The 14,860-nt window shown below is 44.7% G+C and overlaps 1 protein-coding gene across 7 annotated transcripts in view; it reads left to right on the top strand.

Moving 5' to 3' along the window:
- Positions 1 to 14,860, top strand: part of CAST (calpastatin) — a 92,891-nt gene that overhangs the window by 31,489 nt on the left and 46,542 nt on the right. For all 7 annotated transcript variants that reach the window (XM_060235658.1, XM_060235656.1, XM_060235659.1 and 4 more), the window contains one exon: positions 8,617 to 8,676. In XM_060235658.1, coding sequence (XP_060091641.1) covers positions 8,617 to 8,676 — 60 coding nt within the window. The remainder of the gene's footprint in view (positions 1 to 8,616; positions 8,677 to 14,860) is intronic.

Below are 14,860 nucleotides of genomic sequence, written 5' to 3'. Positions count from 1 at the left end.
TGAGTACTGCTTATTTAAAATGGATTTGTTACTGTCTGGGTTAATGGCAGTATGGAGTTCCTTCTTTCTCATCCTCCCAGTTCTCCAGAGTTCTCTGTGCTGTTGAAAAATGAAACATGATTTTGTTAGTGACGTGCTTTACAAGTGGGTTGAAGCATTCTGAACATTGCAGAGTTGACAACAAAGTGATTACCTTATTAATATTTGTGTCTCATCATTTTCAGCTTTATCAGGAATATCCTTTCTTCAAAGGACTGCTGATTGTTTTTTGGGGTGTTTTTAGAAGAGATGTTACGAAAGCAGTGACTCATGACTTAACAGATCTTTAGAGAGGAGTGAATTTTTTGTAACTACATGCCTGAGGGTGATTTATCAACTTTATGTTCACTTCAGCTGACTGGTGGAAGCTCATGTTTGTGTCGTATGGATTTTGTGTGTCATTGCTGACTGTCTCTTAGTGCATATTGGGAATTGTGTATGCAGGGTGTGGCGAACTGTGTAACAGGATTTCTTTCTTTGTTGAGACATGCTTGGGTATCATCCTTTGCATCGCACAGGTGGCATTTAAAATAATGTCATATTTTAGGTATTTTGATAACAATGACATTGGAGGCTTGAAACGATAACTAAATAAGCAATGAAAATGTTTGTGTTTGTGTGTATGTTTAAAAACAAGATAATCAAAAATATTTTCATGACAATTTTCTAAACACTAAACAGCCTAACAGTTGAATTTTTTTGAGCTTGTGCAGTCATATGCATTCTTTAAATGACCACCTTTGACTGTAAAGTCAGTGGAATCTATATGAGAATTAATTGTAAGAACTGCTTGCAATATTATCTGGTTTCATGGGAAGAAACTATAAGCACACAGAGACATTAAGTAGTAAATCTCAACTAAAAAATCTCAAGCCAGTTTGGTGTAGTGGTTAAGTGCATGGACTCTTATCTGGGAGAACTGGGTTTGATTCCCCACTTCTCCACTTGCAGCTGCTGGAATGGCCTTGGGTCAACCATAGCTCTTGTAGAGTTGTCCTTGAAAGGGCAGCTTCTGGGAGAGCTCTCTCAGCGCAACCTACCTCACAGGGTGTTTGTTGTGGGGAAGAAAGGTAAAGGAGATTGTGAGCCGCTCTGAGATTCAGAGTGACGGGCAGGATATACATCTAATATTATCATCTTCATCATCAAACTTTTTAAAAAGTGTGTGCTTTTTAAAAAATTGCAGTAATGTTGGCAGCAGCAAAAACACCTTCAAGGAAACAGTGTAATTGTATTATCGGATGCATCTGAAATCTCTGTTTATGAACAGTTAGCTCTTTCCTCATGACTGGCAAGCAGGACAATGGCCAAACATGCATGAGCTTGATAGACTGTCAGACTTGCTCTGAGGAATCAAAACTTGAAACTCTTAAGAAAAGTTTATAGGATGCACAAGCACTTTCCCATGGGGCCAAATTTAGACTTTACCTGGGATTAAATGCACAAATAATTGTGTTGTAGGATATAAACTACTTTATCACACTAGAATCCAATGCAGCATTCTCAGAGAGTATTATTTAACAATCCAGTCTCCTAATCTGTAGCCTTGTAGTTCTTCAATCCTAGTACACAAACAGGACACTCAGAAAACATTTTGGGCGTTTTCGCACAGGGCTTACCCCGGAGCGACGTCCCTCTTCACCGTGCAGCGTCTGCGCGGATTTCGCACCAACTGCTCCGCAGAACCCGGAAGAGCCACAAAGTCCCGCGGCTTTTGCGTCGCAAATGTAAACTGATTTGATTTTGTCAGAAAATAGCTTTTAAAATACCATCTCCCCCCCCCCCAAAGGATAGCATAGAAATGCTTTCAGCATTCTTAATTTAAACACACTGGTCTGTCATAAATTTCCCACTTTTACATAAATAACATATATTTCAATGTTTCTGGTGCTGCTAATAAACATGCATAGTATTAAAAACTCTGATCAGTTCTCTTTGTAAGCCTAATCAGAAGAAGATGATGATGATGTTGGATTTATATCCCGCCCTCCACTCCGAAGAGTCTCAGAGCGGCTCACAATCTCCTTTACCTTCCTCCCCCACAACAGACACCCTGTGAGGTGGGTGGGTCTGGAGAGGGCTCTCACAGCAGCTGCCCGTTCAAGGACAACCTCTGCCAGAGCTATGGCTGACCCAAGGCCATGCTAGCAGGTGCAAGTGGAGGAGTGGGGAATCAAACCCGGTTCTCCCAGATAAGAGTCCACACACTTAACCACTACACCAAACTGGCTCTCCACTACTCCCCTGTGCAAGCACCAGTTGTTTCGGACTCTGGGGTGATGTCGCATCACAACGTTTTCATAGCAGACTTTTTTACTGAGTGGTTTGCCATTGCCTTCCCCATCATCTACACTTTCCCCCCAACAAGCTGGGTACTCATTTTACCGACCTTGGAAGGATGGAAGGCTGAGTCAACGTTGAGCCGGCTACCTGAACCCAGCTTCCACCAGGATCAAACTCAGGTCGTGAGCAGAGGGTTTGACTCCAGCACTGCAGCTTTACCACTCTGTGCCATGGGGCTCCTCTAATCACTACTACCAGTTGGATAATTTGGTGAGGCCTTCTTCCCTGGTGGAGCACCAAAAAGGTTAGGTTTACTTGACTGATTACAGAAATCAAGAGTGACAAAGGAAATGACACAATTTCCTTAGATTAAGTTGCAGAAGAGCTATTTAGAAGATAGAACTATGGCTCAATGAATAGAGCATCTACTTTGAATGCAGAAGGTCTATGGTTCAATCCCTAGCATCTCCAATTTAAAAGTACCAGGTGGTGAGTGATATGAAATACCTCTACCTGAGACTCTTGGAAGCTGATGCTAATCAGAGTGCACAAGGCTGACCTTGACAGACCCAGTGGTATGACTTGCTATAAGGCAACTTTGTGACCAGAGAAATTATTTATCCTTGACTTTTTTGTGGATTATATCTGCAGATTTCTTTGGGATTTGCTGAAAAATACAGCCATGTCTTGTGCTGTATTTGTGCCTTTTTATCTATTATTGAAAAGCTGGCTAGAAGGTCTTTGCCCATAAAGGACATCTGCAGCACATGTAAAATCTAAAGATTCTTAGGGGAAGTGCTAAGGAAGTTGTACATACTATGTTTTGGCAGCTGCTTTTCTAATTAGGGTTGATGGCTAAGAAAAGGTTTCTGACATGTTTACCAAATGTATACTTGGATCCACAGTGTGCTAGATTGTAACTGATCATTTTTATCCCTGGTTTCTACTAAGTTATTATCCTGCATCCTTCCTTATGATAGTTACCTTTCTGGTTCAGCATCTTGAAACTTGTAGCAGAATATCCTAACATTTACTACACTTATCCTTATAGTTCATGATACTGTAATGCATAAATTCTGCCTTATGTCTCTTAGTGTATTTATACCCACAGTATTCATCTCTTTATGCATTTAAAGAGAAATGTAAGGACTGTAAAGATCTTTGTTCTCTTGGGAGGTGTTGAGCTCATGTGATGTGAGAGCTGTGCAGAGTAGCCTACATTTACTGAGTAGTTCCCTGCCCCCTCAGCTCATGATGAGCTTACCTGATGCAGCTATAGTAACAGGATGGCCTTCCTGAGAGGTTTACCCCCCCCATCCCCTGGTGTCTGGAATGCTGAAATTACAGGTAAGGGAAGCTTGAGGCTTTTTGCTTCTCCAAGTACATCCTTCCTGTGCCAACCCTGCCAGGTGCAGGATGAGCTGCAGAAGCAACACCATTGCAAACCAACCTGGAGCTGGGCTGAGCAGCAGGGACTTGGGTTTGCTCCTCCTCCCTGCCCCCTTTGCTGGGTCTTGTAAGCTTCATAGGCTGGCCTGCCTACCCTAGAGCTCAACTGGGCCATAACAGATTATGACAGAGGGGCACCTGCCTTTGCTACTCCTGGCAATGTGTCATCATTTGGTTTGTTTGAATTCTAAACTGATTCCAGAAGCCTTAGTGCCACAGTAGAAGTGGGGAACAAGGGATTCTGACATTACAAGTGCCATCACTCACATCCCCTTGAGCATATTGGGTTCATATACCCAATGCAGTCATAAGTGTATTCTGCCTTTCTGAAAACAGATATGTAAGTTTTACTCATCACTTAATTCAGTCTTTCGATTTAATTATATTCATATTTGATCTGCATATACCATTTAATAAATAGCACATCAGGGACTGTAGGGTTTTAATGGAGGATCTCAACATTTGATGCTAGGACATAGTCTAGAAAGTAACTGTGTTCTGTGTGGGCTCAGCTATCAAAGTCCTCTTCCAGCAAAAAAGGAAATAATAAACTGCAAGTATGGCCCTAGGTTTGTTCTGCAGCATGATGTCTCTGAATTGGCCAGTCATTTCTGTAAATAATAGGATCTTGGCCCTTGGTAAACCTTTTTGGGTCACTTCTGGCTTTTGCTTCCAGAATCTTTAGCTTGAATCAGACACCGTTACTTTCCAGGTCTAGATTCAGGTATGGTTTTTACCTGTATCCTAGCTGTAACTTGAAATCTGATTTTGAAATATGTTTGGTTCTTTATGACTGTATCCAGTTATGAAGTGCTAGCTTCTGTACAGATATTCGATCATAGATAGTGGTGTCAACTAACTATGAATGAGATTTCTGCAAAACTAGGGGACCACCCAGGCTTTGTGGAAAGAATCCTCATTTTTTAATCCCCCAAGAAAAAAGTCGCCAACAACCTTGGTGTATTTGTAGATATCAAAAAATGAAAGGCCAGCTGGTCCCACTCCAGGCACTATTTAGGTTACAGTCATAACTCCAAAGTATGCTGAGATTCACAGTGAAATTTGGTGCAGGTCCTCAGAGGATGAGATGTGGTGGGGAGATGATGTCAAGCAAGAAGAGGGGTAAGTGGCAGATGGGGAAAGGAAGAGCAGAGGGAAATGGAATTTTTCTCTCTTTTACAAATCCTTGCAGATCCCCCCACATGCAGTTGTTCAGTAGTCTGTAAGAGCGCTCTTGATGTTCCTGTAAGGAACTAGAAATATCCATACTGAGGCTTAATTCTTGCTGTGCTTTTATAATCTTTCATTTTCAGTAAGAACAGGGTGCTTCATATAACTTACCAGGCAGCTCAACATTGGTCTTGTGTTAGAACTGGGTGTGCCTCCCTCCAAACTAGCTACAGTCTTTCCAAGCTCTGTTTCCTTATGATTCAGTCAGCTATTGTCAGTTACCAGGCAACACTTTCATATTTGTTTCCAAGCCCAACATGTATTCATGTGTTACAGCAGAACACAAAACTTTGCTTCTGAGGTTGTAAACAGTATTTTAAATTATTTATTTATAGTTTATATACTGCCCTTCCCTGAGTTCACAGGGCTCAGGGCAGTTAATAACAAAAAATACAACATAAAACCATGAATAAAACAGGTAAGTTAAATTTTAAAGAACAAAGTCAAACAATGGCTGATGTTGAACAGTAGTAAGCAACCAGGCCAGGGTAACCCATGCACATCAGGTAGTAAGTAGCCTGTAGTCTGGTGGCTGTTGTGAGGCCCAGCCCCCATGAGTTCTCCCTCAGAGACCAAAGTAGTCCTTGAAAGGGCCCTGCCTTTTACTGACAGAAATCAAGGTGTGAAGGCTGGCAATACTATTGTGAGGGCATTTGTTTTGTAATGCTGCAGGTACTGTTTTTGTCAGGGATTTTTTTGGGGCGGGGGGTGTTAACCCCCAATGTGTGTGTGTATTTAGTGTTCTGGTTTTTCTGCAAACTTGGGGCTTTCTCAGATTTTTTTTAAAGATCTGTCTTGTGTGTCCTTGACCCCAGTCTCCAGATTCTAAGTGTCCACAGATGGAGCCATATTGAGAATTAGATATATTGATAGCTATCCATGGTTTCATGTTCTAATTCACTGTACTTGTGAAGGCTAAGTGAATAGTTGATTGTGAATCAAGAAAGTTGTTGATCCTGCTAAATGAACCCATATGTGAGCCATTTTCCATGTGGTCCCTGAATAAACAAAAGATGGAAATAGACTATAAACTAGCTATGCAATCGGAGGAGTCTGTACAACTGCTAGCCATGATAGCTAAATGGATTGGATTGGAAACAAATATGTCTCCAACTATAGGACATCTAACAATGTAGCAAACAAACCATGGATCAACAATGAACCAACTAAAGGGTAGCAAAAAGGGCAGTTAAAGGGCCTTTCCCCTTGTGGATTTTCCAAGATCATTTGACTGACCATTGCTGGAAACAGGATGTTAAACTAGGTGAACTTTTTGGTCTCATCCAGTAGGGCTCTTTATTTACTTCATTTATGTTCCCCAATGGGGACCCAGAGAGTAGCTTACATAGTTCACTTCTCTTTGGTTTTATCCTCATAACAGCCCTGAGAGGGAAGCTGAGAGCGTGTGACTGGACCAGGGTCACCCAGCAATCTTTTATAGCAGATTGGGGGTTCTATCCTGGTCTCTCAGATCCAAAACTGTAACCTCTGCACCACACTGACTCACCAGTTCTTAAATAATAGATGAAGAGAGTTTTATTGAATAGTGTGTGCTACGATCTCTTAACTGTTTGATAACTTTTCAGTCTTAACATAGAGAGCTGTTTTACTCAGAAATAAAGTTGATTCTGCAAGTCACTGAGAGTATCAAAGCGTGGGACTTATAAGAGAAGGGGGTATGTTCTTCTAAATGTATATACTCTCTTATTAGTATGCATATTTGCTACATGACAATCATGGATGTGACTAATGTAAGGAAGGGTCGAACAGGTACTTGCTAGTTGTGTATCAAGGAGAACAATGACTTTATACCAGTAATTTGACAGTAGTCAAGACTGTCTGCTAATGAAAGTATGACCTCATCTCCAAATGTTTACTGGTTATAGGTATATGAGAAATGTGGTCAAATTATATTATTTTTGAAAGTCTTTCAACCTTAGATATTGCACTGCAATATACTGTCACTACTTGGAGTTAGTTTAGGGTTGCCAAGTCCAACCCCAGAAATATCTGGGGACTTTTGGGGGTGGAGCCAGGAGACACTGGGATGGAGCTAGGGGGAGGGGGGAAATGGCGCCGGGAAGCGTGGCGAGCCGCCCCGCAGCTGCTGCCTCTTCTCAGCTCGCCGTGGCTGCTCCTCTGAGATGGGCTCAGCCTGAGCCCATCTCGGAGGAGCAGCCACGGCGAGCAGAGAAGAGGCTACAGCGGCCTTGCCCGCTCCGCCTCTGGGGTGGAAGCGGAGGGGGGGTGGAGGCGGGCCGGGGGCGTGGTGAGCTGCAAGTCTGGGTCCTAGAAGGGCCCGGATTCGTGGCTCGCCATGCTCCTGGCCTGCCTCGCCCTCCCCTGTGCTGCTGCCGCCTCTTGGCTGCTCCTCTGAGATGGGCTCAGCCTGGGCCCATCTCGGAGGAGCAACTGCGGTGGGCGGGGAGGGGGCGGCAGCGGTGCGGCACGGTGGCCTCGCCCACTCCCCGGCGCCGTTCCCCCCTCTCCCCCCGCTTCCATTTTTTGGGGGAGCGGGGGAAGAGGGTGGAAATCCTGGGGTCCCCCGCCAGGGTGGGAGGGTTGGGAAGCCTAAGTTAGTTTCTGGTGATGCTGTTGAGGACACACATTTGATGTATGCATAAGTTTTTTATTCAGTGAATGCTTAAAGAACTTGTTTTTGTATTTGTCAAAGCAGATATCTGAAGTAAGAAATGCATCCAGGGTAACTCTTGTGCAGTAGTAAAACTTTCACTTTGGGCTCATCAAAGCTTTAAGCTAGATAGTATTTGAAAAGAAGGGGCTTGTTTTCAGAAACTTGAATTATAGCGGGATTAGGTATACATGATTGGAAAGGCTTTTTAACAAAGTTGGTTCAAATTTGTCATGATTACCACTTTAGATTGGATAGCTCTTTAATCATAAAGATGGGGAGACCAGTTTGTATTTATTATAGCCCACAAGCCATACAGAAGCAGGAGAAAAAAAGATGGGGAAGCTATATTTTGTTGTTTCTTAAATTTGTTTTGTAAACAGATTATTGGTATGCTTCCTAAGTAATATAAATTTCTATTAAAAGATATTGTATCAAAACATCATCCCTTTAACTAATTTTTTTCACATCTTAATATATATGGATCAACAGGTCCCTGGCAGACTGATTGAAGCCATTAATCTAGTTGAAACATCTTTCTCCCAAAGCTTAGGCCAGCAACATTAACATCATGTAAAATGGGATATTTCTGTGGTTATGTTAAATATGCAGCTATTGCAATTCCTATATAGTTGCTTTTGCTGCTTGTAACCAGGAACTCATTTGCATATTAGGCCATGCCCCCTGACACCAAGCCAGCTGAAACTGCCTTCCTGTGTGTTCCTGCTCAAAAAAATTGCTGATTGTAACCCATACTTGAACTGGTTATTATTAAAATAAACTTTCTAGCCAAGTGTATGTTGTGCGTACTTTGTGGCTGTAGGTGGGATTGGCATCCCACCTATCACTAAGCATTGGGGTTTGAATGTGTATTTCTCTTGCTGCCTTGTGTTGAAATGAATGTATTTTTGACTGTTAATAACTATGTTGGTGTTAATAACTAAGACAAGTAGTTAAAGTATTTTGTTTGCACTTTAATGCAGACCAAGTCATCTTCCACTGCAGCAACAAAGACACCTGCCATGAAGCCTTCTGAAACAAAGGTAAGTCTTTTTGAGATAATGATCTAATTAGGTAGCCAAGTCATTTGCCATATAAGAGCCTATATTATCAGTGGTAGTGGGATTTTATCTTTGCAGTATTTTGCCCTGGATGTGATTTTCTGTCTTCATCTTAATAACTGCCTAGTTGGTAGTTTATTCTGCATGAAGAAAAAAATTCTTTAAAACTCCTCAATATCGCTCTTTTAATGTGCTTTATTACTAGGAAAGGGTACCTTAAATATCAGAATTTGTTATATTGAATATCTCTGAGTATCATGCTTTTTAAACTGGAATAACTGGAGTGCAATTGAAAGTTGGGAGGGATATCAGAAGCTAGCAATCTTATTATAGTGCTATTGACATGCCTCCACCTTTCAAACTCCAGTTCATTCCACTGGATTTACTTTTAAGGAACTGTTTTGACAGGACTATAATGCTGTTGGTATACTGCCCATTTTAACTCCTGACATAAGAGCTTATATCACCAAATACAATGTAACAAATAAATAATACTTTAGAATTTTATATTCTTTTTTTTGTAAGTGGAGTGAAGTTATATGAGGAAATCCTGTACACATCCCCCATGAGAGAAGAGTAGTTCTCTTTATGGCTCCTTAATTATTGTGTTCATCTTCGGTGCCTCAGATGTGACACCATTCTTTTTTCAGAAATGACTACACATGAACACAAGCAGTCTATTCTGCCTGTCTGTTATCAGGCCCATTTTAGAGTACTTAACCAGTGTAAAATGTAACTTTTTGTATCTACCAATGCACAATCACAATCAGCAGCACATAATATATTACAAGTAATGATTCATGGTGTAGATTCCATACTTATGAATATAAGTAGGTTGTATGATTTTTCCATAAATGGCTGAATTGTGTCTGCCATTTTAAAATGATCAGGTAGCAGAATCAGTGGCATCCTTGTCAGGTTTATTCTGATACAAATGTGGGCCTTCAGTACTCGTTGGGGGGGGGGGATTCCCTCCCGCCTGACTTTTGCACAGAGTGACTTGGGCTTTGGTGGGCTGCACAGCCACTGGCAAGACCAGTGTGACTTATAAGTTGCACGGCTGCTGGTGGCACGCCCAGTGGGGCTTCTGGGCTGTGTGGTCGCTGGCAGGTCCAGAGGGGCTTCCAGGCTGTGTGGCCAGTGTTGCTGGGCCCAGCAAGGCTCCCTGGCTGTGCCACCATTACTGAACCCAGCACAGCTTGCCTGTCCTGTTAATGAATACTACTTTACTTTTGGGAAAATTACTCCCCCACCCCTGTATAGATTTTTTTTTTTTTTAAGATTTCAGCTTTTTCTGCAAACCTGAGAAATCCACCAGGTTTGCTGAAAAATCTGTTTAGCATCCATGTTGTCCCTATCAGCAGATAGGGTCCAGACACAAGTAGTATATAGATGTTTCACATTTGATTTGAAACTTGTGCCAGAATTATATGCTTTCAGCCTGCAGCAAAGCTGCCAGGCTGCAAAAGCATGCTTTGCCTCCCTGGGAGGGAAGGGAGGAGTACAGCCCTGTTGCAGTTCTGCAAAGACTTGGCGTGGAGGGGGCTTTTTTAGGGGGCTGCTGCTTTAGGTTTTGCTGAGGGTTACCATCTTTTCCATGCTCTCCCCTCCACCCACCCCCCTCCTTGTTCCTAGTGTGTATCTGCTCTGGGCTATCTGTCTTTCTACCTGCTGTTGCTGGAGCTGATCGGTGGCTATTTTGTGGAGCTTGCAGGCAAACCATTGTAAAGGTTTTTTCTGTGCTTGTTAGCTCTTCGGCCCACTGTTGCTAGGGCAGAAAATCAGCCAATTTTGTAATTTTATTGTAGGTGGCCATTTTAAGGGCTTTTACTCGTGTATTGTTAGACATGTTCAAAGGGCAAGGAAAGCCAAACGGCAAGGCCTCTGCTCCTAAACATCCCAGGCGGCCTGCACCTCCTAAGCGCCCTGCGCCACAGCTCTCGTCATTGGATTAAGATTACAGCATTTTTGAGTAGCCATGCCTAAAGCACAGGGCAAATCCAAGGGCAAAGGCCCTGCGCCAAGACCACAGCGGCCTGTTCCTAAGCACTCAGCACCTTTGCCTTCATCGTCTGATGAGGAGGATAGCTCTTTTGAGCAGTCTGTTTTAGACAGAATAGCCGCCTTGGAGGGTCTTCCGTAGACAAAACGGAGGGGGTGTCGCCTCTTCCAGCGGAGGTGCCCGCTGTGGATGCCGTGCAGAATTGGCAGTTGGGTAGGGATCTGGTGCTTTCATCGCTGGCAGTGCCATGGGTCTCAGTGGTCCAGACGCAGCATCGGCAGCATTGTCAGGAGCTGCTGGAGTTGGGGCAACGCTGCTGCTTGCTGGATATGTGGTAAGGCTGGGGAAATTTTACAGGCGTATGCTGGGCCGAGGATGAATCTCAGGGAGTGTGTAGCAGAAAGGCTTGTCAGTTCAAGCATGAATGCCCCATGGGTCCGTTAATGATGGGATTCCTGAGCATTTATACTCTGTTAGGTATACCAGCTTCGATCAGGCTGTTGCCGTGGTATGTCGCTGCGGGGTGGGTGCAAAGTCGGCAGAAATGCAATATTAAATCTACATTTCGCTTTTTACCAGTTCATCCTGCTGATTTTGAGCTTTTGGGATTTTCTTTTGAAGGTCAATTTTACATGGGCAGAGCATTATCAATGGGCTGCTCTGTATCGTGTTCAGCTTTTGAGTGTTTCAGCACATTTTGGAATGGGGTGTTGGCGGAAAAGTGGGTTTGCAGGACGTCATTCATTATTTGGATGACTACCTTTTTGTGGGTCCCGTGGGGACACAGCTGCTGTCTGGTTTTATGGAGCTGGCCGCAGAACTTGGGGTTCCTTTAGCTCAGGAAAAGACGGAGGGTCCAGCTCAAAAACTGATCTTTTGGGGGATTGAGCTGGATATCCAGGATACCTTTTTAAAAGAAACAAAAAAACCCTAGTAGATTTAAGGGATAGGATTCATTCCTTTCTTCTTAAACGGAAGGTCTCCTTGATGAAGTTGCAGCAGCTTGTTGGGCATCTTAACTTTGCTTGCAAAGTGGTTACCCCTGGGCGAGCTTTTCTCCATAGGTTTTGTGACACTATGGCAGGCCTACGCTTGCCTCAACATAGAACACGGGTTACCAGTAGCATGAGGAAAGATCTGGGGGTTTGGCAAGAATTTTTGAGTCCTTTAATGGGATCTCCTTTTGGAGAGAAGACATGAGACTTGAAGCTGAGCTCCAGGTCATGTCTGATGCTGCTGGATCTCTGGGTTTTGGAGTCTATTTTCACAGACATTGGTGCGTGGACGGTTGGCCAGACTCCGGGGTGCTGGAGAGAGTGAACTGAGAGCTTACATTTCTCGAGTTCTTTCTCATTCTGGTTGCAGTTTGGCTGTGAGGGATGGATATGGCCAATCGCACAGTTTATTTTTGGTGCGACAATATGGTGGTAGTCCATGTCATTAATTCCATTCCATCCAAATTCCAGCGGGTTAGGAGTTTGGTGAGGGCCTTCACTCGGCATTGTCTGCAGCTTAACATATTATTTTTAGCTAAGCATGTCCCTGGGGTGAATAACAAGGTGGCAAACGCTCTCTCTCGTAAATAGATGGAGAGGTTTCATCAGGTGGCCCCAGATGGAGAGCCGAGGCCTGCAGAGCGATAAGCCTAGCCGTTGCGCCTGGCACCAGGAAGTCTCACGAATGTGCTGTGCAGCAGTTTGAGGACTTTAGGACTGAGGTAGGGTATCACATTGTTTGGTCCCTCCCGGTGGAGCAGTTGCTCCACTACCGTGTTTCTCTACGAGGTAGGGGACTTGCTGTGCGAACCATTAGGGGGCGCCTGTCTGCTTTTGCTTTTGCCAGTAAGGTGCAGGGTTATAAGGAGGAAACCGCTGATTTTTATTTCTGGAAAATGCTGGAGGGGTGGGCCAGAGTGGTTGGACCTAGGCTAGACACATGGAAACCTATTTCTCTTCTGATTCTTAGGGGTCGGATGGGGGTTTGGGGTATGGTGTGTGCTTCATTTTTGAGGCCTCCTTGTTTCATGCTGTGTCCTTGGTAGCTTTTTTCGAGGCTGTTAGTGAGCTTGTGGCTCGGTCCAGGAATGATGTTTCTGGTAATGCCGTGTTACTACGGGACCTGAGGTTATCTGAAGGCAAAGCGGTCATTACTGTTCGTCGTTCTAAGACGGATTAGGGTCAAAGAGGTACCGTGCTTGAGCTTGGCACCTGCTCCGAGCTTGAGCTGTGCCCAGTTTCAGCTTTGGCTGCTTATTTGGCAGCTCAGGGGCCCAAGGAAGGTTTTTTTTGGGGGGGGGGGGTTGTTTTGTTCTGTCACAATAATGGTAGCCTGCTGACAAAGCATAAGTTTTGGGCTGTCACGTCACGGGCTTTAGATGAGCTGGGTTTGTCTGGGGTGCGGTTTGGGACCCACTTCTTTAGAATTGGGGCAGCTTCGACAGCTGCTGCCCTGGGGTATTTTTCCCCTTCTATTCAGCGCTTTGGCTGTTGGCGCTCATTGGCTTATAAATCTTATGTTTGACCTTGCTTAGTCCCTAGCTTTGCTTGTTTGACTGAAATGTTACTGGTTCATGTTCTTGTTTGACTGTTTTTTATTTTTAGGTGCTGTTGTTCCTGGCCAGAGGAGCCGAGTTCTCGTCTGTGGCCATAGCCATGTGTTTTGGGCCGCTCATCAGGCGCGGAGAACTTTGGTCGGCTCTCAGCTGGGACTCAGCCGATATGTTTGTTTCAAGTGGCAGGGGCGCAGGGGCCTTCAGTGGCTGGGCGGCTAGGGGAGGACCATGAAGCATTCCCCTTTTGAGGAATTTAGGGGTCTGGCATGATCAACCTTGGGGTTTTGATGACCCGGGGTGTGGAGAATACAGACCATCCCAGAGGCTCAACTAGAGGGTGCCTTCCATTAAAACGTGCGTCTGGTCGTTGGGCCCTCTGGGGCATGCCTCCCTGCTGGGCTGGCCTGGTGGGAGCTGTGTCACGCAGCTCCGGCTGGGGGCTGGGTCTCTCGCCCAGGAATGGCAGGGGAGCGGTCTGTTGAGACACGTAGCCCTGACCAGGCTGCAGTTTGGGTGTCCTTGCTGTTTTTATTATGAGGGCTAATAAAGTGTTTTTATTATGAGGGCTAATAATGGGCCTTCCTCCTCAGGTTTTATTTATTCACCTGGGAGGGAATGATCTCGGGCTAATGAAAGGAAAGGTGTTAGTCTGGCAGGCCCATGAGGATTTTCAGTGCATTAGGGAGCAATGGCCTGAGACCACTATAATTTGGTCAGCCATGATTCCCCGCCTCGTTTGGCGTAGTGCGTGGGACCCTGCAGCTATTGAGAGGGCATGCTACAAAGCTAATAAAGAAATTAAGAAGGTATTGGAAGGGGGGTTGGGCCACTATCTGCCCCATCTGGACATTTCTACTGAATTTCCTGACCTCTACAGAGGGGATGGGGTGCATTTCTCAGAAAAGGGTAATATGCTTTTCTTGAGGGATTTCCGGCAAGGGCTGCGGGTAGCTTGGGCTTCCCGATGGGTGTTAAGCCCTAAGTAGAGACTTGGCCTTAGTGGTGGCAGGTTTTCCTGGGTTTATGGTACTATGCAGCTAGGGGAGGACCCTGAAGCATCACCCTTTTGGGGAATTAGGGGTCTGGCATGATCAACCTTGGGGTTTGATGACCCAGGGTGGGGAGAATGCAGACTGTCCTGGAGGCTCGACTAGACGGTGCCTTCCATTGAGACGTGCGTCTGATGGTTTGACCCTCTGGGGCGTGCCTCCTGCTGGACCAGCCTGGTGGGAGCTGTGTCACACAGCTCCGGCTGGGGGCTGGGTCTCTCGCCCGCGAATGGCAGGGGAGCAGTCTGTTGTTTGGGTGCTCTTGCCGATTATGATGATTAAAGTGGCCCATTTTTTATACCAATGCATCTGTGTCCGACTTTTCATTCCGACTTGGGGGGCAAAAGTGAATAGCTGGAAAACACTAAAAAAGTTGGGCTATTCTTATAGTTTGGGGCAGGGGGAGTTAAGGAAGGGGAAACATAACATGTATTCTGAGGAAAGAAAGAACTTTCTCTCCTATAATACTAGGACTCCTAACCAGCGAATGGGGAGTAGGCTCCAGATGGTCAGAAGAAAGTATTTTACCCAATGCACTTAAGTGACTTAAGGCTGTCACTTCTA

Source organism: Heteronotia binoei, chromosome 4 (assembly GCF_032191835.1).
Source record: "Heteronotia binoei isolate CCM8104 ecotype False Entrance Well chromosome 4, APGP_CSIRO_Hbin_v1, whole genome shotgun sequence".
NCBI lineage: Eukaryota > Metazoa > Chordata > Lepidosauria > Squamata > Gekkonidae > Heteronotia > Heteronotia binoei.
The sequence above is the reverse complement of the archived record's forward strand: the minus strand, read 5'-3'. Positions and strand labels throughout refer to the sequence as shown.